Source organism: Notamacropus eugenii, chromosome 1, assembly GCF_028372415.1.
Source record: "Notamacropus eugenii isolate mMacEug1 chromosome 1, mMacEug1.pri_v2, whole genome shotgun sequence".
Taxonomy (NCBI): Eukaryota; Metazoa; Chordata; class Mammalia; order Diprotodontia; family Macropodidae; genus Notamacropus; species Notamacropus eugenii.
In genome coordinates this window covers 508,621,134-508,647,468 of record NC_092872.1, presented here as the reverse complement: position 1 = coordinate 508,647,468, position 26,335 = coordinate 508,621,134, and the positions used below count along the sequence as shown (strand labels likewise).

The 26,335-nt window shown below is 35.4% G+C and overlaps 1 protein-coding gene across 4 annotated transcripts; it reads left to right on the top strand.

The window, feature by feature from the left end:
• The first annotated feature begins 7,721 nt into the window (after positions 1-7,721).
• On the top strand, positions 7,722-21,126 carry SPO11 (SPO11 initiator of meiotic double strand breaks). Of its 4 annotated transcripts, none has more exons than XM_072633459.1 (13): positions 7,722-7,955; positions 9,399-9,512; positions 11,485-11,573; positions 12,051-12,117; positions 12,403-12,511; positions 13,151-13,237; positions 13,883-13,919; positions 14,141-14,250; positions 17,290-17,389; positions 17,722-17,759; positions 18,729-18,805; positions 20,325-20,436; positions 20,956-21,126. In XM_072633459.1, the coding sequence occupies exons 1-13, from the start codon at positions 7,834-7,836 to the stop codon at positions 21,073-21,075; spliced, it is 1,182 nt and encodes a 393-aa protein (XP_072489560.1). In that variant the 5' UTR covers positions 7,722-7,833; the 3' UTR covers positions 21,076-21,126. The 4 variants fall into 4 exon arrangements, with proteins under 4 accessions (XP_072489560.1, XP_072489561.1, XP_072489564.1 ...); XM_072633460.1 differs by having other exon boundaries at positions 7,725-7,955; positions 14,153-14,250; XM_072633463.1 differs by lacking the exon at positions 13,151-13,237 and having other exon boundaries at positions 7,725-7,955; positions 14,153-14,250.
• Positions 21,127-26,335: the final 5,209 nt, after the last annotated feature.

Sequence of the window (26,335 nt, the reverse complement as noted above, 5' to 3'; positions counted from 1 at the left end):
AAGGTAGTATCCTAACTCAGACAATTCTCTGGATGTTCAGGTTTGGCTTTGAGTAAAGACAGATGATGGGGGGGGGGGGAGGGCAGAGAGAGGAATGCTTTTAATTTAGAAATTGTTGCCTAGGCCTGGGCCCTTACACTAGGAGCTCAGTTTTTGGATCACACCCTTTGCAAATGTTGAGACCTTAACTACCCCTTTGGAAGAAATAATTCATTAGAAGAACTCCCTACAAGTTCACATTTGCCATTTTTTATTTGCAATTGGTTGCTAAGGGCATAATATTGTTTTTCTGGTTCTATATCAAACATTAAACTCCCACACTGTTGGCTTTGATGTGGAGTTCTTGAAAAGAGCTGCAGGGGGTTTGCATAAATGTTACCTGAGTGATCTCAGGATACCTGGAGGCCACAGAATTAAGATTCCAGATCTGAGCATTGGAAGCATTTGCTAATTCCTCCTCCCTTTGTCTGACTCTGTGTGAACTGCTGTACCTTGCTTTTATGTCCATACCTTGAGGTTTCCCCTTCTGGAATGCAAGGTTTATTATGGGTTTGTTCAATTTACTGTTTTGATTACATACTTGTTCTCTCTCACAGCCCCAGGACTTTAATATTATGTCAGCTGTAGTTAACTGGTTGTGTTCTTATTTATTCCAGCAATAATTCAGCACAGAAGGGGCTAGATTTCCCTCTCACAATTGAGGCTCTTATCCTTGCTGATTTTTTTTTTTAAATATCTTTTATTTGACAGTTTTGAAGTCAACTGAGACAAAGAGTAAAACAACATAAAGCCAATTTAGCTCCACTAAAGAGTCTCTTAAAAACATCTAAGTAATCTTCACTGAACTACTTTCTCATTAGCTGACCCACATGCCAAAGTTTTTTTTTGGGGGGGGGGGTTGTTTGCTTGCTTTTTTGTTTTATATACAGTAATTGTTAATATCCTTATAGAGCACTACGAAATTTAAGTCAAAAGACCTAAATTGGAATCCTTGGTCGCCTGTGTAATAATAACAATAATATAATTTATATCGGGCTTTCAAGTTTAAAAAGTACTTTAAAAAGATTATCTCATTTGAGCTTCACAGTGTGCCAGATACTGTGCTAAACACTTTACAAATATTATCTCATTAATTCTTACAACAACCTTGGGAGGTAGGTGCTATTTTATTATTCCCATTTTATAGTTGAGGAAGCTAAGGCAGGCAGAGGTGAGGTGACTTGCCCAGGGTCACACAACTCGTCAGTATCTAAAGACAGATTTTAACTCAGATCTTCCTGACTCCAAGTCTAACACTGTCTACTTGTACCACCTAGTTTCTCCATACTAGCTATACATGACCATCAAAATTCTCTTCTGATGCCTCATGCTGGGGAGGTGACCCTGGGTTCTTTAATGCTCTGCCAATGGAGCACAAGTTCTGACAGGTCCTACCTAACAGAAAAGGCTTTAACTACAGACCTTGAAAAGGACATTATAAATCTGTTCTCAGAGTACTAGCCTAGCTAAATTTGGAAAGGCCAATCACTAAATGGTAGACATGAGGTAATGAACTTTTTCAGCCAAAATAAGACATGAAGACCATATACTAAGAAAGGGTTTTGTTCTGTATTTATTAAAAAAAAAAAAAAAGACAGAAAATTTGAAGTACTGAAATGACCAGAGGCAAGTCACTTAAATCCCTCCATTTCTTTATCTATAAAATGGGGATTTTTCTCTATTAGTGAGTCAGTTTGCCAACAAGCATTTACTAAGTGTCTTCTATGTGCAAGGTACTGTGCTACTTACTGAGTATACAGAGGGTAAAAGACAATTCCTGTTCTAATTCTAATGGGAGAGACAATATACAAATATCTATTTACAAACAGGCTTCACAAAGGATAAATTGGAGATAATCAATAGAGAGAAGGCACTGGAATTAAGGGAAATTAGGAAAGGTTTCCTGTAGATGGGATTTTAGCTGGGACTTGAAGGAAGCCACAGAATCCAGGAAGAAGAAATGAGTAGGAAAGGGCATTACAGGCTCAGAGGACAGTCAATAAAAATGCCAGGAGTCAGGAGATGGAGTTTTTGCTCCAGCAATAGCGAGAGGCCAGGTTATGAAGGGCTTTGAACATTAGATGATTTTATATCTGATCTGGGAGTGACAGAGAGCCTGAGTTTATTGATTAGGGGGTGTGATACATTTATACCAAGTGGAGGATATATGGGAGTGGGGAGACATTTGTGGCAGGGCTATCAACCAATAGGCTATTGCACTAGCCCTGAGGCAATGATGACTTTTACCAGGGTTGTACCAATGTCAAAAGAGAGAAGGGGGTATATACAAGAGATTTGATGAAGGTAAAATCAACATGACTTGGCAACAGAATGGGCTATGATGTGTGAAAGAGAGTAAGGAGATGAGGATGACACCTATGTTGTGAACCTATGAATCTCAAAGTTTGGTGGTACCCTCAACAGTAACTGGGAAGTTAGGAAGAAGGGGAAAAAATAATGAGTTTAGTTTTGAACATATTGACTTAAAGATATCTATGGGACATTCAGTTTGACATGTCTACTGGGCAGTTGGAGATGTGAATCTGGAGGTATGGAAAGAAGTTATGGCTTGACAAATAGATCTGGGAATCATCAGCACAGACATGATAATTGAAACCATGGAAGCTGATGAGATCACCAATTGAATTAAATAACAGAGAGAATAAAAAAGGACATAGGATAAAGTCCTAGGGGACAGCCACCTTCAGTAAGCATACACTTGATGGAGATCCAGCCAAGGAGACTGGGTAGGAACAGACAGGTAGGAGGAGAGACCTAGGATAGCATAGTGTCATGGAAACCTGAAGAGAAGGGGCTACCAAAGAGAAGAGGATTATCAACAATTTCAAAAGCTTCAGAAAGGTCAAAAAGGGTGAGGATTGGAAAAATGTCATTAGATTTGGCAATTAAGAGATCACTGGCAAATTTGGAGAGAACAGTTTCAATTGAATGTTGAGGTCATAAATCAGACTGTAAGAGAATTAAAAAGAGAGTGAGAGGAAAGGAAGTAGAGGCATTGATGATAGATGGATTTCTCAGAATGTTTATCCACAAAAGGAAAAAGAGATACGGATTATTGGCTAATGGAGAAGGGTCAAGGGGGGGTTTTTTGAGGATGGGGAAGACAAGGACGTGTTTGTAAGCAGTAAGGAAGCTGCCAGTAGACAAAGATAACAGAGTGTGGGGTTGATAGAAGAGCTATCTAATGATGGAAGGCCAAGCCTATCTTAAATTGAATTTATTAAATAATATAAAAACCATATGGATAGACTCATAAAAACATGAAGGGTAAAAAAAAAATATGTACTCTTCATCTCAATTCAACTTCAAGTCTCTTCTTTGGCCTAATTTGGGGCATTGAAGCCACATTCAACTGGAAAGGCTCAGGCATCAGAGAAGCTCTGTATAGCTCCAGGCTGCCAGGGATATGTGTGGAGTTTTATTGGATAAACAAAAGAAGCCAGATTCTCCACTTTAAGGGGACAAATTCCCAGTTACTTTTGAATTCTAAGTGTGTCAATGAGCCTAATCACGTCAGTGGAATTCCTTTTCAAATCAGTGTCTGAACTCAAAGATATACTTCAGTCAGTTAACTCATACTGTATTTTCCCTCCCTCCCTTTAGGTAATGGGCTTTCATCCCTTTTATGTTTCTCTCACAAGGTTGTTGTAATAATCGATGAAATATCATCAGTACCCTGGACAATGTAGCCTCAGCCTAGCCCAAAGTCATATTTGATTCCTCTCTTCCTCATGATAATAAAAATAAATGACACCTATAAAGCACTTTATATACAACATCATATTTGACCCACATAACAACCTTGTTGTTTCAGTGATACAGATATACAGATGAGGAGATAGGAGCTCAGAGAAGTTGGTCTGTATAGTTAATGATCGCCTGAGGGAGGATTCAAACCCAGGTCTCTGCTAATTCCAAGTCCAAAACTCCATTATACCATGCTGATAATCAGTTGTCAGGTCTACAACCACGGCATCTCTCACGTTTACCATCCTCTTTTCTCCCCCAACATGTCCACTATCATTATTTAGACCCTCATCAGCTTTTGCCTAGATTAATAGAAGTGTCTTCTAGTCTTGATTCCTGTGTTTTTCTCTCTCTGGTTCATCTTCCCTTCTACTGTAAAAACAATCTTCCTAAGGCCGAGAGATGACTATGTCTCTCTGGTGCTCAAAAAAGCTTCAGTGGATACTGACTGCCTCTAAAATAAAATACAGGTTCAGCCTAGAATTAAAGACTTTGTACAATCTTCACTAATCTACCTCTCTATAGCTTTTTTCAGATGAATCTTGTCATGGACTTTATGCTGCAAATTGACCTATTTTCTGAACTTGGTATGCTATCTCTAATTTTTGTACTTACACAGGCTATTCCCCCCCATTCCTGAAATAGATTCCTTCACCATCATTTCTTTAGACCCTTAGCTTCCTTTACAGATACAACTGGTGCTTTTAGGAGTTCGAGGCAAATAGCACAAAAATGAGATCCGGGGAAATCAGCCCTAACCATTCCTTCCAATAAAATTCTTGGCAGAGGGGGAGACCCCAGAACCCTATGTCCCTAAGAGGAAAAGTACATTGGAGCGATGGTCAGAGTGAGGGGAGACCTAGATTCACCACAAGGTGGGCTTTGTATCCTCTAGCAACTTTTTAGTTTAACTAATTATTCTTTCTGACTAGTTTCTACACTGCTGGAAAAAAAAATGAAAGTATTATCAAAATGCAACAAATTTTTAAAGAGCAAAATCTTTAAAAATCATTATTTTTGTCTGTCATGTATTTTGCTGTCATACAGTAAAACTCCAATTGTTGTTGTATAGTCATGTCCAATTTTTCTTGACCTAATGAACCATAATGCACTGGGTCCTTCTATCTATCTTTCTCTACCCCTTATAGTCTGTCCAAGTTCATGTTCATTGTTTCCATGATACTATCTATCCCTCTAGTTACAGGCCTGGTTTATTTCAAGGATCAGATCAGGTGCCTGCCCTCGTTCTTCCGCACCTCCACTGCCCACTCCCCAGTTGTTAGTATTCCTCCTCCCCAGATTACCTCCTATTTCCTTATTTGTGTTTTGTATATGCTATGTTACCTCCAGGAGAATGTAAGCTCCTTGAGAACAGGGGCTGTTTTGTTTTTGGATTCTCTGTACTTTTAATGTTACACAGAAAAAAAGGCACTTAAGATTTATCTAACTAAATTGCTGAATAAATACAAGTCAAATCTTATATAAGTGCTTTCAAGTTTACAAAGCCCTTTACATACATTATCTCATTTGAGATTATTGCTATTCATATAACTCTAAAGGGAGAAAGGATCTGAAAGATAATAGTCATTTCACAGATGAAAGACAGTACAGTGTGGTGGTAAAAGTCTTGCCGGCAATTAGGTGGCAAAGTGGATAGAGTGCTGGGCCTGGAATCAGGAAGATTTGAATTCAAATTTGGCCTTACGCACTTAGAATCTGTGTAACCCTGGGCTAGTCACTTAACCTAGTTTGCCTCCGTTTCCTCAACTTTAAAAGAAGTTGGAAATGGCAAACCACTCCATATCTTTGCCAAGAAAATCCCAAAAAGGTTCACAAAGAGTTGGACACAATTGAAAAAGACTAAATGACAAAAAGAAAAATCTTTCAACTCTAAAAAATGGTTCATTACTGGTTCTGACACTAGCCATGGGATCCTGTGCAAATCAGTAGAAGGAAAGGTGGCCTTCAAATCAGAGACTCTGGCTTCAAATCTTGACTGTGCTTCATCTTAGTTGTATGACCTTTGGTAAGTCATTTAGTCTATTGGGGTCTTGATTTCATCAACTGTAAAAGGACAGATTTTTTTTCCTCTTCTTTAAATTGGAATACATAAATTTTCCTCCTCTATGAATAGGAATGCTAATATGCTTCCTTTCTCATCAGTTATTGCAAGCATAGAATTATGGAAAACTCAATTATTATTTTTATCATTTTAGTACCAAGTATGGAGTCTGGCTCCAGTAGTGGGAGCTTAATAAGTACTTGTTTAATTGAATTGCAAGTGAAAAATCTGAAGTACAGAGAAACAAAACAGTTGCCTCCAGGCAGCAGCAGAATTTACTTTCAAAAAGTTTCACAAGACAAAAACAAAGTCAGTAAATACTCCAGTACAAAGGGATAGATAATAGAAAATTAGCTCTTCTAAAAAAATTTCTCATAGCACTAAACCACTGAGAATTGAGGTAACATAGACAGTGGAGTTTGGCAACTCATTATTTAAAATAATAACTCAAAAGATTGTCAGAGATTGTTTTCTCTAGGGTGTAGTGTCTCTGTCTCTGTGTATGCTGCTCTCTCTCTCTGTGGCTGCCTCATCATTTTCCCTAGGGTATAAGAAAACAACACTTGACTGCCCCATAGGCAAGAAATTTAAAAGACAGTGCGAGTACATGCTTTCCCTTCCCAGATGTTTCCACTCCGGATGCTCCTGCATTAGCTAGACAGCATGGTATGGTGGAAAGAATGCTGAACTTTAACAGTAAAGAGACCAATGTTTCATATCCATGCGTAACATTACTAACTGTGAGACCATGGGCAAATCATTTTACCTCTCTCATTTGTAAAGTGAGAACAATACTTGCTCCAACCACCTCCCCTCTTCTCCCCCACACCCACATTGTGAGGAAAATGATTTGTAAATTTGTAAACCTTAAAGCATTATGGAAATGTGAAAAATTCGTCTCCCCATAAAGGGTGAAGGCAAAATAAATACTCTTCCCTTGCTGTAGGAGAAATACATAATTAAAGGGAGAAAGTGGGCATAAAGACCGTAAAGAACTGATGAAATCTGCTAAATGGTTTTGGTGTGTTTCTCTAGGTTATTGGTAAAAGGACAAGACTGCCTCTCTGAAAGGGCTTCCTGGGTGTCACCTCCCAACATTCACACTCTGTCCAGAAGCATTCACTCAGGGCTCACCACAATGACCTGCACTCTGCTAAGCACAGGGAAGCAAAGGAAAGCCGACAGACCTTTGCTCTCAAGGACCTCACATTCTAATCAAAGAATGCTACAGGTTAGCATTGGGAAAAGGAGATCTGAGATTTCACTGGTACAGAGATCTCTCAGGGGAGGAAACTCACAGTATCAAAACCAACCAGCCGTTTTCTTTGTAACTTAACTAGACCGAGAGATTAACAGCCAGTGTAAACCGAAGGTAGGACTCGCAGGAAATGGGCATATATGTGCCGGGCACCGTGCCTGGCATTTGGTCTTCACAACAACCCTGCGACGTGGGTGCCATTGTTATTCCCCCCACTTCACAGCTGGAGAAACTGAGGCAAACAGAGGCTAACACAGCTACAAAGTGTCTGAAACTGGAGCTGAACTCTAGGCTTACTCGCTGTACCTCCAGGCAGCCTCTAATACTCGCACACAAAGTATTCCTGGTTCTAAGACCAGCTCTCTAGTCACCGCACCAGCACGCTGCAACACGGCAGTACACCCCGGGGAAGACCATGCTTGACAGGAGGCACTTGCACAAGTACACTGGTAGGGGGCGCATGCGCACAATTGTCCCCGCGCTCTCTCCCGTCACAGCTCCCCCCTCCCCCTTTCTCCACTTGGGATTGGCTGGTGGGTTCTCCTTTCCTCCCCTCGGATTGGTTGGTGGGAGAAAAAAGCGCGTGGGGAAAGTAGCCTGAGGCAGACCTGTGGGGGCGGACGGGAGCGAGCGGCGGTGACGCGACCGACGCACAGGCACCTGGCCTTCTCGCGTTCGCTCTCTCGCTTTCACCCGGCCGCGCTCCATGGCTTTTGCGCCCATGGGCCCAGAGGCCTCTTTCTTCAGGGTTCTGGACCGCCACAGGGTCGCCCTGCTCGGATCCCTTAAGGAAGGCCCAGGGGAGGCCCCCCGTAAGGAGGCCTCGAGGTAGCGAACAGGGAGAGCTGGATTGTTTTTTAAGTGTGGAAGGGGTCGCCCCTCCCCCACCGCGCCTGTGGGGGGAGCCCCCCGCAAGCATCTCTCCACCAGCCTCCTTTGACTTCGAAGGCGAGTGGGGGGAGTAGCCCCTGCACCTCCTGAGCAGCCTTAGGTTTCTCTTTTAAACTGTTACCTCAGGGTGGGCTCCCCGCGGACGCGGCCCTCTCTGCCGGCCCTACGTGCTTGTGTCAGAGCCTCTGCAGCCCTGGTCCTCCTTAGTGCGGGCCGTCCGGCCCCGCCTGGCTTGGCCTCGCTGGCGGGGAAACCTTACGGGGCATTAGCGTCGTCGGGTAACACTTGCTGGGCTTCTGCTCCTTAGCACGGGGTTTGGGGTTTGTTTTTTTTGTCTGGTTTTTGGTGTTTTTTTTTTCGGTCAGAAAGCAAATTGTCGGTGCGGTTAGTCTCTTTGAGGGGCGGGGTGCATACCCTGTTTTAAAATAAAATGATTCTAGCTCATTCTAAAAGATCTTAAGTTGTATACTTAAAAAAAAAAGGGACATCCAAGGAATTTATTTGGTTAGATCAGAGGGAAAATGATGGATGTGAGAACTCCCTAACTGGAATCCACCGTTTTAGCTAATAATGCTTTTAAGTATTCTTGAAAGTTAAGACAAATGTTCGTATAAAATAAATACTTAAAATCTTTATGATGAAAATGGGGCATCTACAGTTGGTTGTTATCTACCTGTATTATAACCATTATTTTTTAAGAGCTATGTTACTGTCATTCTGTTGTATTTTCCTGGTTTATTAATGCCCTCGCTCTATGTGTTATAAACAAATAACTTATTATAACATGTCCTTCAACAGAACAAAATAAAAACATGTCTATCAGAATAATTAAATTTTGAACAGAATTAAAGTAGAGTGAAGGGGAAAGGAAACTTGTAGTTTAAATTGGCAGTTTACGTGATTGTATCTTAGGTTAACATAACTCACCGGAAAATCAGAATAGGTTTTTAAAAACTAGTTCTTGCAAGACCCTTGTCCTTTATTATAAAGACGTGTACAGTTGATTTCCTAGAGCATGCTTTCCCAGTGACAGTAATTAGATTTTAGTGTAGGTGGAATTGGTAACAGAAAGTTGAAGCAAACTGGAATTTCTTTGTCTAAAAAAATATAACTACACTCTTCTCATAATAGGTATAAAGGTAGCACCTTGTCTATCTATAGCTTTTCCACAGTTTAGTGGAAGAAATGCAAACATATACGTATATAAACATATATACATACATATATAAACATGTACACAGTGAATAAATTATTTTTAAAAATCCAAAGACTACTGAGATAATTTTAAAAATACTATTGATTTAGAGGAATCTGACATTATATAGGCTAAAGTAATAATTGCAATTGTCATATTAAATCATTATTTGTTCATAATTTCAGTTCTGAGGTTCTTGCATCTATAGAAAATATTATCCAAGACATCATCACAAGCCTGGCAAGAAATGAAGCACCATTTCTCACAATAGACAACAGATCAAACTGGGAAAATATCAAGTGGGCATTATTCATATTTAAGTTTTAAGTCAATGTAAATGTCAATGCTAATGTTTATTTAACTCTATAATCAAGATGATTCTGTATTCCGATAACAAAAATCAGGAAGTATTTTTGTCATCTTGTTGGTCATTCCTATAATCAATTTTATTACTTAATTCTGTACCTGATTCTGTAGTTTTCTTTTTGAGGCTCTCAGTTTACAGAGATTTGCTCAACTAAATCACATTAAAGTCTGAATGAAAGGATTTTCATACTTTATAATTCAATTGATTGCTTTCATACTCACCTTTTCCAAAACAAGAATTTATTATCTTTCCCCAAAAAAACCTGTTTTGAACTTTCCAGTTTCTGGTAAGGGCCTTATTAGGAATCCTTTTCATTCAGGTTTTCAATCTCAGCATTATCTTGACCTCCACTTTTTCCCTAACACCACATGTCCAAAACAGTTGCCAAATCTCACCATTTCTACTTCCACAACATCTCTGGCATCATTCCCTTTCCACTCACATGGCCACCACCCAAGTTAATATCCTCATCATGTCTCATATGGACCATTACAAAAGCATACTAAATTGTCTCCTTGCCTATCTCTTCTGTCTCTTCAGTCCATCTTTCATACATCTGTCAAAGTGATTTTCCAGCAGAGCAGATTCAACCATATCACTCTCTTTCTTACTCAGTAAATTCAAATGGTTCCCTCTTGCTTCCAGGATCAAATACAAATGCCTCAGTTTGATTTTTAAAGCCTTTTTACAACCTGGTCCCAAATTCATACTTTTATACTGGTAGCTTTTCCCCCATGCCTGGAATACAACCCCTCTTTACTGCTATCTCTTTGAATACTTTGTTTCTTTCAAAACTTGATTCAAGTAGTACCTTGCAATAGGATACTTTCCTGAACTACTCAGCTACTAGTTAACTCTTCCCGTCTAATGATCTTCTATTTATTTTGTAGAGAAGAATAGGAACTAGATCTGTAAATGCTATTAACATAGGGAATCCCAGGTAAACAAACTCCCTTTATAATACAGGACAGCACCTTCTTCTGTCATGTAAGCATTTTCAAGAATTAGCTTTGAAAAGTTAAGTGACTCTCCCAAGGTCACACAGCCAGTGTCACAGTATAGAACTGAATACAAGTCTTTGTGACTTTAAGGTTAACTCTGTAGCTCCTGTGCCACACTATCTGTATCTATTTTTCAGTCTCTTGCTGAATATACACATCTGTGTATACATATACATTTACACATATATATGTATACACATATGTGTAAATGTCTCCTCAGAGAGAATGTAATCTCTTTGAGAGTAGGGTCTGTTTCATGGTATGACGAGCATAATGCTTGTTGATTGATATTATACAACAGAATAGAAATAATTCTTAGGTAGCTAAAATTGCTGGTTTTCTATAATAGAATGCAATTAGGGTATTCTTATAATTTTAAATTGCTATTTCACTATATTGAGTAATATAAACTTACACCACATTTTAGAAGCAGCTTTGATTCAGGATCTTTCAGTATTGACACCTGGCATGTTTTTACTGTGCTTGGTGTGTTCTGCCACCTTTAGGACATATTTGGTAGTTCAATTTGGTAACTGCAAAAGTGCTGTATTGTGTACAGCACCATATTTTTCAGATAACTTTGGAAAGAATTAATATGCAGTTTTCAATGTAATAAATATGATCATAAAATTAAAATACAGTGTGCATAATTTGATAATACTGTGTGTTTTTCCATGGGAGTAATTTCATGTAATTTTTTGGAAATAAACTAATAAAGTACTATTCCACAAGGAATATACTTAGAACACACATTGAATTATAAAGTATAAATTTAACATTAGAACAGTTTTAGTCCTCATTTTGTAACCTAAATGTTTTATATAGTAGTGTACTTAAGTATATTATCTGACATTCCAAACTTCATTTTTTTCCTATTTTGTTTTCCTCTTAAAAAAATATTAGATTTGAAGATTCTGTGGGTCTACAGATGATACCTCATTGTACCACCAAAAAAATCAAAAGTGATTCAGCACAATCAGCCCAAAGATTTGGTAAAAATAAATATTTTCTTAGATTTTTAGGGTTAATGAATAAATAGAATAGATTATATTATATTCTTTAGTTTGCATTGTATTATGTTGCATTCTGTAATGTTTAATTCTTTTAACATGCCACATTTTGTGCTGCAACAATGAAAATAATTCTAGAATAAATATTCTCTCAGAATACTTGATCCAATAGAAAATCAGTTTTACAGGTTTTTGGTTTAAAATCAAGTGTCTTTAATCTGATTCTTGGGACATCTCTTATCTTCTATTTAATTATTTGGAACATATTTTAAAATGCTGTGGGAAATAACTATAATGTGATAAAAATGAAATTAATTTAACAAATGGTTGTATTCTTTTAGATTATTGCATTTTCCTTGTTCATATTACTTTATTTTCAAAAGAAGGGCCTTACAGCTTGTGCTAATAACAATGTTCAGTGAATAGAATGAATAACATGTAATTGATTTTACTTTCCAGCTCTAATTCTTAAAATATTATCTATGATCTACAAATTAGTCCAAAGCAACACTTATGCAACCAAGAGGTAACTATGTTATAATTATAAAACTACTCTTAAAAAAATAACCTGAGGATTTAATTGAATTAAAAATAGAGCCACTATGTTTTTTGTTTTATGGATACCCTTTGGTAAAGATACAACTTTTTGTCCTTTTGTTTATAGGGTATTTAAATATTTCTGATGGTATAATGATATGTTTATTCAAGGAAATACGACTATCAGTAGTAAAACAAAATATTTTCTGCATATGTTCATTTCTTTATCTTCTCCTCTGAAAAAAATAAGGTTAAAGATATTTTGTTTTCATAGAGACATATATTACACTGATATCCAACTATTTGGTAACCAGAGTGCTGTAGACAATATAATCAATGACATTTCCTGTATGTTAAAAGTACCAAGGAGAAATCTACATATTGTAAGTAACTTTTAAAATAAACTTTTTTGTGTTTCATTAAAATGTTTCATCCTGTTTACATAGGCAGTATCTTAATTAGAATTACACTTTCCTCAGTTGACATTTTCCTTTGATGGATTCTTTTTCATTACTAAATATAAAAGGATAAAACATATAATTTATGTTCATTATTCAGCTATATTTTAGGTTAAAGGAGCACTTTTAAAATATACTCTTGGTTATAATATAATAATACCATATTATTCTCCTATTGAAGTATGAACTACCCCTCCCCCCAATGGGAATCTATATATATCCTTAGTAAAGTACAAATCCATATTATTTTTTCCTTCTCTTCCTAAATTGTAATATATATTCATTTATATACATATATTTTCTTCCTCTGTACTTCTTAAATTGCAAAATATATGAATATTTAATGTATGTAATAGGCATTCACAATTTCTTATATACTTAAACTGTATACTTAAATATTTGTTGACGATTGGTAATTTCACACAAAAAAAGACAATTAAAAAAATTTGCAACCTTATATTAAATACACATAGCATTGTAGATTAAATCAGAGAACAACAAAACTGCATCAACTATATTGGCAAAAAAAAATGGATCAAATATGTTTAAATTTTATTTTTCCAGCTGTCTACTTCAAAAGGTCTAATTGCTGGTAATTTAAGCTATATTGAAGAAGATGGTACCAAAGTAAATTGTACCTGTGGTTCAACGGTATTTATCAGTAATGCCTTAACATCTTTTTGTCATACTTTTGACAGCATTTACATTATTACAGTTGTTAAGTATGTTCTTTTGGAGTTTAAGATTTCAAACGTAAAACTGGAGGAGGAAGATTAGCCTAGTTTGTTGAGATTCCAGATTTCAGTAGCACTGGTCTTATAATTTTTACCCAAATGTACAATCATTAGACTTTTAAGCATGTGTTGTTCATTTAAGATAGACTGTTTCCCTTTATTAGCACAAAATTTTATAAAATCTTTATGTTTGGTAAAATACAGAAATATGAAGTTTATATTTAACACTGCAACTCTAGGCTTTTAAAATGCAGAAAGCATGTAATAGCAAAGCATGGCCTGGTTACTAAGGTGGAGGCATAGATAATAAAGTTAAATAGATTTCTTAATAAGAAATGAAGACTCTGTTCACCTTGGTGCTGTTGCTTTCTGTCAAGATGGAAAGAAATTATAAGCTGGGATGGGAAATAGCCTGAATCCAAAGTTTGATTTCCTGGTGAACCATAAATCTCCTATGGCTAATGTGTGGAGGTTGGGAGGGTGATTACCATATAATTTGTTTTTATTTAGTAAATATGAGTATGCTTACTTTTTATATCAAAAATCTCTTTTTTATATTTAGGCAGTTGCTGTTCCATCTAATATCCAAGGAATCAGAAGTATCCTTTGAGTAGAAAATAAAGTTGTACTATTTTTAAAATGCCTAAGAAATAGTCCATGTTTTAAAAGTTCATTTTCACATGCATTTTTAATCTAAAATTAAATTAGGAAAACTACGGTTACTTCTGAATGTTTACTTAAAGCACAGATTATTCAGTTGATTATAGAAGCTGAATATTCTTGCTTTCATCTTACTCATAATTCTGACTTAACATAAAAGATTTGGCTACAGATGCTAAGTTCCTACTAATTGTAGAAAAAGATGCAACATTTCAGCGACTCCTAGATGATAACTTCTGCAACAAACTATCTCCATGCATAATTGTTACGGTACATTGATAGCTTTTTTTAAGTTTCAAGATTTGATCATGCTTTGCAAAGATGGATTTTAATGTTTTTAAGAGATCTCTACAGTTTCCATAGTTTTGTCTTATTTAGAAGATGTTTCCTCATATTCTACCTTGTATTATTCTTTTCTCTTTATATATGACTTATCACCCAAGTTGGTTGTGAGCTCCTTGGAACAGGGACTGTGTCATTCATAGCTTATCTGTAGAGTCTAGCAAAGTGCCTTGCACATGGTGGGTGCTTAATAAATTTTTGTTAAATTTAATGTGTTGAATAACTAGTTGTAATAGTAAACAGACATGTCCATTTAAGAAAGGCGTTCATATTTTGGCAAAATTTTCAGTCTTTATCCTTTTTGGTCTATATCTATGTATCATTGAAAGAGGAAACTCCTGGTAAGGAAAATCCCTCAACTAATACAAGTTGACACCACCTTTGTAACTTCTAGTCTTTCTGAATTACCTGGAGTACTAAGATGCTAATTTACTTGCTGAAGATGATACAGTCAGGATAAGTCAGAGGCTAGATTCAAATCCAAGTTGTCCTGACTTTGAAACTGACCCTCTGTTTACTAATCCACTGCCTCTCATTTTTAACTTATTACTGTAAGATAAAACTACCACCATTTACTGTAGTAAGTATCCACAGTGGATGGTCACATTGCCTCATTAAAGGAGTATATGTTTTAGGTACAATGTTAAGTTTGCCAATCATGATATTGTACCATTTTCAACTTTAGCCATTTATGACAAGGGTCTTACTACCATGATGTAGCTTTGATGCTCATTTCAATAATGAAATCACAAATACTGCCCTTCACTTACCACTACACACAGTTTTATGTACCATAATATTTTATTATCAAATCAATTAACATATTTTACTGGGACACAGTCATAGCCAATACTAGGCTAGGCACTGTAAAAATACAAAAAGCAGTAAGTGGCACAGTGAATGGAAAACTGTGCTTGGAATCAAGAAGAATCATCTTCATGGGTTTCAGTCTGGCCAACACACTTAATAGCTGTGTGACCTGGGCAAGTCACTTACCCTGTTTGCCTGAATTTCTCATCTGTAAAATGAGCACGAGAAGGAAATGGCAAACACTCCAGGATCCTTGCCAAGAAAAAGAGTTGGATAGGACAATCTAGAAGGGGAAACAGATTCATATGCATGAAATAATCAATGAATAATATGAAAGCATTCAGTTCAAGAAAGGCATTTCAAATGAGGAAATCACATAAATAAAGAAATAGAATAGAGAATGAATATTTAGGGAACAACAAAGAAAATCACATAATTTGAACTGATGGTTTATGCTGGAGAATAATAAAAAAATAAGGATGAATAAATTGTGTGGGACAAAATTATGAAAGGCCTTGAAAGTCAAATAGTTTATTCCATATTATTTCATGAAATCAAAGATTTAGAACTGGAAGGAACTTTAGGAATTATCTAATTCAACCTTTCATTTTACAGATATAGATTTAACATAATAGGAAACTGGCATCCACTAAGTTTTTTATTGAGGTTTTAATCAGAAGAGTGACATGATTCAGTTCAACAAACCTTATTAAGTACCCTTTGTATACTCTAGGTACTATGTATAAAAAGAAAAAATGAAATAGTTCCTACCTTCAAGGAAGTTATGTCCTACTAACTAGTAGGTGAGCATATACTACATGCTCACAAATAAATACAGTACACATATGAATTTATATATGTATACATTTATACCTATATGTGTATTTTAGCATATTCATATATGTGAAAACTGAGGAAGTAAAGAACATTAGCATGAGAGGAGGAGGTGGGAGGAGGAGGATCAAGAAAACTTTACAAAGGATGTAGTGGTTAAAGAAAACAAATATGGCAGTAGGGAGGATAGGAAGAGGGAAAATTTGGAGTCAGGGAGGCCAATAAGGGGGCTCTTGAAGTAATCCAGGGGTGCTGTAAATCCAGATGAAGTCTTGATTTAATATGATTACAGCGGGCATGGCAAAGAAGAAACAAATAACAACAGCTATTTCAAAGGAAAAATTAGTAGAACTTGGTGACTGACGGATATATTCCAGCTGAGAGAAAAAGCAAAAAATGATGCCAAAGGTTTTTAGCCTAAATCATTTGGAGAAAGAATGGTGGTGCCACTGAAAGACAAGGAAGTGGTGTTATTTTGATTTGGAAGACATGAGTTTAATTGTGAGCATATTTAATTTGAGGTGACAGTAAAAAAATCTAAGTGCAAATATTAAGTGGCTAGAGATAAATGATTAGAATTTAGATAAAGAGATAGCAATTCAGATTTAAGAATAAGTTTAGAGGTGATAGTTGAAGCTCTAAAAATTAAAGCTCTCCCCATGCAAGAAAGTATAATAAGAAAAGGGCAGAGTTTTCCAAACTATACCTTGAGAAATACAGTTACAGGATGGTTAGACAAAATCATGGTCAGAAAAAGAATGAAAAGATAATATTGCCTATTCTGTGTAATTTTGGGGGCTTATGTTGCCTCAAATAATATACTATACTATATATAGGTTTCTTAACCTGGAGCCTGTGAACTTAAAAAATTTTTATAACTATATTTCAGTTTAATTGGTATCCTTTATATTCTATGTATTTTTTATCTTATCAATTGAAAACATTATTCTGAGGAGATCAAAAGGATTTATCAGACTGACAAAGGGTCCATGATACAAAAAAGGTTAAGAACCCTTGTTGTAGAATATTGTGTCATTTTCATAGGCTACATTTTTAATAGTTGATAAATGCATCAATAATACAGAGAATGGCATAGATTCCTAGAGCTGTAAAGACCCTTAAAGATCAGTTAGTATTTTGGTTCAGTAGCACGTTTGCTTGTCAAGTTGGTTCAGACTATTCACTTTCTCTAATAAGAATTGCATGAGTCATCAAATGTAATTGAAATACAAATGGCCTTCTTTAAACCACTGGTAAAGTTTGGGAGTTATTTTTATGGGACAAATTTTACCTTTACTAACAGATATTTAAATTTATTCTTAGGGCAAAGGAGTACCAGATCTGAATACAAGACTTCTAATCAAGAAACTGTGGGATACATTTTACCTTCCTATTTTCACTCTTGTGGATGCTGATCCACATGGTAATTGATTGACTATATGAAAACACAATAATAATTCCACCATATTCACAAGAGAGATTTTTTCCTCCTATTTTTGGGAGGTTTTCTTTCCCCTCTTTTAATTAATTCTTGAGAAAGATTTATTGATTTTAATTTTTAAAGAGTAAAGTCATTTATTAAATGAAGTTAAGGAGCTAATGATCATTTGTGACAAGTCTCTATTGCTTTTGTCCATTATATTCTGAAACTCAGATTGCCATATTGTCTTATATGTAATATCTATGAAAATAAAATGTAAATATGTATATGCTAAATGAAATCTGACAACACAGATATTTAATTTTGTTTAATAGGCATAGAAATAATGTGCATCTACAAATATGGTTCTTTGGTAAGTATAGCTAGATATTTCTCTTACTACACTATTTATTTGTTACAATAATATACTAATCACACTAGACAATTTCTTCATTGATAAAGAATCATTGAGTTAAACAAGAACTAGGAAATGTACCAGACAGCCTAGATGTAGATTCTATGACCGAATCTATGTTTAATTTATTGTGATACCAGACACCACAGTAACCAGCACAACTACTAAATACATAGCATTAATATTAGACAAGAAGTATTATCCATTATCAATAGGATCTTGTGGGCCAAGGTTGTAGCAAGTTGGTAGGAGTAGTATTGTCTGGATCCTATGGAACTATTTGGGATCCTATATCTTTTCTCTACAACTGCAAGAAGAAATTGCCACTTTCACCAAAATATCTGTGCTTACAGTTTTATTTTTAGAGCTTCTGAGATTAAGAAAATTATATATACTTTTACATTTACAATATTTTCTTTATATGCTCAAATTCTTTTAAAAATACATTGATATGAAAAAGTGATAGAATAAGGAGAATCAAAGAAGGCAATGATAGAAGATGAAGCAAAAGAGACAAGTTATATTATCATGTTGGTTTCTAGGAAAAGGCTAATAGACCCAGAAATATTGAATACTATTCTTCTTAAATAGATTCTTAATTTAAAACTTTGCTGCCATTTCTGATACTATTGTAAACTTGAGGGTAGGAGGCTGCATGACAGGTAACATGTAGAAGGCAAGAGCCATACAACATTACTACCAAGTCCTTCTAAATATCACAATCATATGGATATTAGAAATGAAAATAAGTTAGTGCAGTGGACTGTGGAATCAGGAAGACCTGAGTTCAAATCCAGACTCAGATGCTTATTAGCTAGCCAAGTCACTTAACCCTGATAGCCTCGAAAAAAAGAAATGAAGATGGCAGAGTGCTAATATTCTCTGCAATTTTGCCATATTTTGATATATGTTTATCCTTTATTTTAGTCGATGTCTTTTGAAGCTCATAATCTCACAGTTCCAACTATTAGATGGCTTGGTCTTCTTCCCTCTGACATTGAAAGGTTAGTTTAACAGAAAGGACCTTTTAAAAATAATTTTTCTGTAGATATTGTAGTACGTAACAATAATTCAAACAAATCAGTGAGAGAATTGTTGAGAATTTTCCGTTTTCATTTGTTGTCTACTTTGACTCAGTTATTTTATATAATTTTCAGTTAAACTGTTCATTGCTTCAGATTTACTTAAATTGAATGTTTAGGTAATAGTATTCCAACTGACTAAATGCTTTAGTTAATTTGAAAGTTAATCAGAACTTTTCTTTCAACCCTGTAAGCTGAAGATCTTTCTAAAATGCATTAATACACTTACTACATACCATAAATTAAACTTAATTGAATGGTCATCAATACAATTAATCATCATTATATGTGTACTTCTATACATGTAGAAGCCTAAGTCTGGATATTAGTCTAAATGAATGTTGACCATATGTCATAATGTAGAAATTGCTTTCATTTGTTTCTACTCTTCGCTTGTGATTTATTTTCTCATGACAGTAGAGTACAGAAAAATGCCAATAAACAATAAAGGTTTACAGTAACAGTTTCTGGCAAATTGAGATTCTCTTTATTTATTATATATGCCAGAGTCAATGGGCACTTGATATGTGCTCTTTTAAAGAGGTGTCATACATGTGACTCAGAGGCCACATATAGCTCACAATATTCCTGAGTACAGCCAGAACCAGATTAAAATGTGGTTTCTATTCTGATTTTAATGTGTTACTATATTAACAACAACAGAAAAAGAAATACGTAAACATGTAGTTTCCTAAGTCAAGATGCAGCCTCCAAGGATCCTTATGGAATGTTTAGTAGCCCCCAATTTCTATTTGAGTTTGACACCACTGTTCTATTGGATATATTTAGTATATTAATTAGTAATCAAAGTGTGTTTTTCTGTATTTCCCTCTAAACATAGTGTTCTCTCAAGGGGAATGCATGCCATAGTTTAGCATCTTAATTCTATCCCTTCATTTCTGATCCTACAAACTCTCCAGAAACACTTCTATCATGTTTTTATTTCCTTCCTTTTTTTCTCTTCCTTTTTCCTTGCTTCTCTCTTATTTCTTTCAATGAAACCAATGTCCTACTTTGTTGAACATAGACATGGCTCCTTCATGCCAAAGTTATTGGCTACTTATATGTTCAATTTTTAAAATGTTTATTTGGCCAAAACTATACCTATTTGAATTCTTTTAATTAGAAACTATACATTGCTGGGGGGGTTCCCCTAATTTTCTTATCTATTATTTTCAGTTATCATACTTCATTCCTTCAAGGAGATTGCAACTCTTTTGCTACAGATGCAAAATTTGTTATCCTGGAGCCAACTTGATGATAGATAAGCTTTTCTGAACCTGACTAGGCTAGTTACCTGGCAGAGATACAGTATCATAAAAACAATAATATAGAAACAATACATGATACTATGAAAGAAATCTACTTGAACTATAAATACAAATTACAAAAAAAAATTTGGTTTTATTATTTTTTTACCTTGTTTTTTTTTTTTTTCCAGATTAAATATACCGAGAGGTACATTAATTCCACTGACTAACAGGGACCAAATGAAACTTGATAGCATCCTGAAGAGACCTTATATTACGTACCAACCATTTTGGAAAAAAGAAGTACAGAATTTATTTGATTATAAATTGAAATGTTTTATGTTATATTTATATGTGTTTTACTAACTTCAATAGAAAGAAAATATTGGAAAATATTTTCTGAGTTTTTGTAAGCATCAACTAGATGTCACAATTGGTTTCTTTTAGGGGACTTCCAAAGATATTTGATACTGCATGATTGATGATATTTTTAAACAACTCCTTTTATAAATGCTGATAGGAATGAAGAGAATTTTTTCCTTTATCTTGGTTACATAATCCTTTAAAATAATATTTAGGAACTTCAAGGCAAATCCTTTTTAGGAACCTCGATCTGATTTAATTATAAAAGGAACCAAAGCTGAACTTTTCTTAACATAGGTGGTTTTAGCTCCAAGAGTTAATAAACAGTCTGATTTCCCCTGGAAGCTAGTATACATGGTTTGGAAAAAGATCAAGTCAAAGTTGGAGGGAAAACATTACTGATATGTCATTGCTACAACAACGGTATTTAGTATGATTATACTTTGTGTTTATTTACAGATGGAAATAATGGCAGGATTGAAAATGAAGGCAGAAATTCAAGCTTTGACATTTATTTCATCAGATTATCTTTCTCGAGTATATTTACCTAATAAATTACAATTTGGAGGATGGATATAAGACTATCTTAGCAAATCCTAATAAAATTGCTAATGTATTTTTCTATTTTGAGAAGGGTGTATTTTTTTGACAGAAGACAAACTGAAATAAGCTTAAACTTATTCAATAAGAGATACTTTTCATTTTCTTTAGACTTCTGTATCTTTTTCAGCTTCATAAATATTTATCTCCATTTTATAATAATATTGTAAAGAGATTATGACAAGTTATAAAGAGAATACAAAGGGAATTCCATCTATAATTCTGTTATTTTGACTGTTGTTGAAATTATTTGGACAAATAATCATTTTATGTATTGAAAAGTTAAAAGAAAGATTTTATTTCTTCTCCATTTAACTGTCTTTATATCATTCTATTGCCCTTTTCTTGCAAAAGAATAAATTTTTCTAAGTGTAAATCAAGTTTTTGCAAAGTAACTGTAAAGTAGAAGATTTTTTTTAATTAAAACTTAATCCTCTTATTTAGGGGTGATAACCTCATCAGAAACTACTGAAATACAGAAAAAATATCTTGATTAAGTGTCAGGGCATAACCAGACTTGTTTTCTCATGTAATCTGTATTTTATTGAAAAAAAAATTGAAGAGTTTCTTGGCTCATCACCAACATTTGAGTGATCTAAATTACTCTTTAGTCTAATTTAATACAATGAATAGACTAGAAAATCAATGCAAATTACAAGTGTATCCATTCCTGCTAGGATAGAAATGATATGAACCTAGGAAGGAAGTGATCACTACTTCTTGGAGTTTGTGATAAAGGAAAGGAAAACCAGGTATATTTTGACATTCATTCTCAATTTTAGGAAAATAGATCTCAAAGGGTTCAGAGAAAAGATAGGTAGAGTCACCTGAATTACAATTCTATAGGAGAAGTCAGCCCAAGAGGTATAGAAAGCTCTCAAAAATTCTGGGAGGCAAAGGCAAGATGGAAGACTAATAGAAGTAGTACCGTAAACTTCCCAACAAAATTCCTCCAAACAGATTTAGAAAGCACACTAGATTAAGTCTGGATGGGGAAAACCAAGAAAAGGTCACAGCGAGATAATACTTGCAGCCCAGGTCAGCATAGGGAGACAGAAAAGTGAATGGGTCCTGGTGCTGAAGACACTAATGTGCCCAGGGAGAGCCTGTCAAGAAGGCATCCCAGTGTCATCTGAGACAGATGTTAACTGACAACTTTGTTGCCCACTACCCAGTTTTGGGTCACAGATTCAAGGCAGACAGTAGAAAATATATACTCAGGTCCCCTCCAGCTCCAGCAGTCTTGGCCCCTAGTTATATACTCAAAAAGGAGCAAAGTTATCAGAAGTGTATCTCAGAACCCAGAAACAGAGTAGATGAAGTAGTTGACACTTAAACTTCACTCATCCAACTGGTCAAAGAAGGGAAGAGTTGGGTAAAAAAAAAATGCATTTCATTCAACAGGCATATAGGAGGGAAAAAGGAAAAGGGAGAAAGGGGAACTGGAGGAATGACAGATTAAAGGACAGATTAGTCCAAAGCAAAGCAAACCCTAAGGATGTACAAAAATATTTATAGCTCTTTTTGAGGTTGTAAAGTATGAGAATCTAAGGGGTGCCCATAAATTGAGAAATGGTTGAACAAGTTACGATATATAAATGTGATTGAATATTATTGTGCTGAAAGAAATGATGAAGGGAATGGTTTTAGAGAAACCTGGGAAGATTTATATGAAGTGATACAAAATGAAATAAATAGAATCAGGAAAACAATTTATACAGCAACAATAAGGTAAAGACAAACAACTATGAAAAAATTAGGAACTCTGAGCAGTGCAACGACCAATCACAATTCCAGAGGACTCATGATGAAATGTGCTACTCCTATATTAATAGAAAGAGAGGACTCAGAACCAAGAATGAGGACATTTTTGGACGTAGTCAATGGGAAAATTTGCTTTGCTTGACTATACATGTTGGTAACGGGGGTTTTGGTTTTCATTCATTCTCAGTGGGGAGAGATGGGGGGCCGAGGAGGGAAAGAAGGTAAATTTTTGTCAACTGAAATATATGTATGTATATATTCATATATGTATGTACACATACATACATACATACATAACGAAATTCTGAAGATAAAAAGGTAATTCCAATGAGGAGAAAAAATACAAGTTGTCTAAAGAATTCTATATTGATGCATAGACAATGCTAATCAGTTTAGGTTTTAAAAAGATACGAACTACAGGCAACATGATAGACTGAATAGAAAGCTAGTATCAGAATCAGAAAGATATGGGTTCAAGTCCTGCCTCTGATACTCACTAGGTATGTGACTGTGGGTAAGTCACTTACGCTTCTCAGTGTCCCAGCCAACTCTCTAAGAGTATCAGTTGCAGAGAAGATGCTGACCTGCCTTGATAGAGAGAATTTTCCTATCAGCATTTCACAGGTCCAGTTAAAAAAAAGAAGACACAAGCAAGGGTAAGCAGCAGAAGATGACTACAAAAAAATGGCCCAGTCCTATAAGAATACTACCATGAGTGCAAAGCCTTCAAATGAGATTAGATCAACAACAACCACATCTGGAACATTTTGTTCAGCTCTGGATGCTACAGTTTTGGAATGACATTCATAAACTGGAATGTGTCCAGCTAAGGGCAACCAGAATTTTGAAGGTCCTTTAGTCCATATCATATGAACGATATAAAGAAAGTAGGGATGTTTAGACTGCTGAAGAGATTTGTTGACAGGACATGATAACTGTTCAAGTATTTGAAAGGTCATCTTGTAGAAAAGGGTTTAAACTTGTTCCCCTTGGCGCTAGAGACAAGGACCAGGAGCAACAGAAGGAAGCTGCAAAGAAGTAAATGTAAGGAATGTAAGGACAATTATTTCCTTAATATAAGGAAAACCTTCCTTAAAAGAGCTACTCAGGCATAGACCAGACTATGTTGGGAAGTGGTGGGCCCCACTGTTTGAGGCTATTCAAGCAAAGGCTGTATTACTCCTTATCTATTACCTTTTAGTGACTATTCTTTTTTCTGTATTGATTGAACTAGATGGCCACTGAGCACCCTTTTGAATGTGAAATTCTACAGTTCTCTAATGGTTTTCAATCTTCAGAAATTTTGGGCTACATGTCCTTGAAAAATTAAACAGTGAATACAATTTTCAAAAGATACAACTTCATATCCCAATGATCCATTTTCTCTAGAATGTAATTTTCTGGGAACTTTCCTTTTTAATTTAATTTTATTATTTTTCAGTTAACAAAAAAATCTTTTTTCTCTTTATCTCACCTCCTCCTATTGGAAAAGAAAAAAAGAAAGGAAATGAAAATCTTTGTGACAAATACATATGTTTAACCAAAACGAATTTCTACATTGGTCATATTTATAGATATTTCTCAATCAGCACCCTGATTACATTACCTCTCAATTAGGAGGTGAGAAGCATGTTTCATCATAAGGCTTCTGAAACTGTTAAATCTTTCAAATCTTATCTTTACAGTCAGTTGAGTTAATTTAGGTTTATTAAGCACCTGCAATGTAAGGAGCACTGCACTAAGTACTAGGAATAAAGGGAAGATAAAAGACAGTTCCTGATTTCAAAGAGCTCATAGTCTAATAAGGGAGACAACAGACAAACTGTACAAACAAGCTATATACAGAAAAAAACTGGAAATAATTAACAGAAGGAAGGTTCTAGAATTAAGGGAGATTGGTGAAAACCCCAACTTTGGGAACAAGAACTCACTATTGGACAAAAACTGTTGGGAAAACTAGAAAGCAATGTGACAAACTATTTATATGGTGTAAGAAAGACTTGTATGAACTGATGCAAAGGCAGTGAGCAGAACCAAGGAAACAATTTATACAATAACAACAATATTGTAAAGATAATCAACTTCGGAAGACAATTCTGAGCAACATAATGACCAACCACGTTTCTAAAGGACTCGTGATGAAACATGCTATCCATCTCCAGATACAGAAGAGTGAACAGACAGAAGCATATTTCTAGTAGTGATATGACTCAGTCAAAGGGATACACAGTTTAGTGACTCTTTAGGCATAGTTCCAGAATGACTGGATGAATTCACATGTCTAATATCAATGCATTAATGTACCTGTTTTTCTACCCTGGTCTGAGTCCTCATCACCTTACTCCTGGACTATTGCAATAGTTTCAGTAGTTGGTCAGTCTGTTTGTTGGTCTGTTAGATGGTGTCCCTACCTCAAATCTCTTCCCACTCCCTTCAAATTACACTCAGCTGTCAAATTAGTCTTTTACTGACTGTCCCCCATGCTTAGAACACTCTCTACCTTTTAAACTCCCTGGTTTCCTTCAAGTCTCAGCTAAACTTCTACCTTACACAAGAAGCCTTCCTGATTCCTTTTAACATTAGTACCTTTCCCTCATTGATTACCACTAATTTACCCTGTATGCATCTTGTTTGTTCATATTTGTTTGCATGTTGTCTTCCTGGTTAAACTGTAAGATTGATCTTTTGCCATTTTTTGTATCCCCAGTGTTTTGCACAGTGTCTGGCACATAGTAGACTCTTTAATAAATGTTAGTTGACTAACTGACTCTTTGACTGGATTTTTACTGTGACATTCCTGGGAGTTTTAATTTTGATGTTTCTTTCAGAAGGTGACCAGTGGCTTCTTTCTATTTTCACTTTGTCCTCTGGTTCTAAGAGTTCTAGGCAGTTTTCTTTTATTATTTCTTGAACTATAACGTTTAGGCTCTTTTACTGGTCATAACTTTCAGATGTTTCATTGTTTTTTATTTTTAAAATTTTATTTTATTTTCAGATTTGTATTCTTTCTTCTCCTCCTCCTCCTCCTCCCCCCCCCCTCCTCCTCCTCCTCCTCCTCCTCCTCCTTCTTCTTCTTCTTCTTCTTCTTCTTCTTCTTCTTCTTCTTCTTCTTCTTCTTCTTCTTCTTCTTCTTCTTCTTCTCTCTCTCTCTCTCTCTCTCACCCTCTCCCCCCATTAGAGAAAGCAAGAAAGACAAACCTCTATGACAAACATGTATAGTTAGTCAAAACAAATTTCCATATGAGCTATATATGATCAGCATAATGACCAATCACAATTCCAGAGGATTCTAGATTGGGGTTAGCAAATTATTCCTCATGAATTTTACATTAAAAATGCAAAAAACGTTCTTAGTTTGCAGGTCATACAAAATAAGTGGTGGGCCATATTACTGGTGATTTAGAACATTTTTCATATGATTGTTGATAGTTTGGATTCCTTTATCTGAAACTTGTCTGTTCATATCTTTTGACCA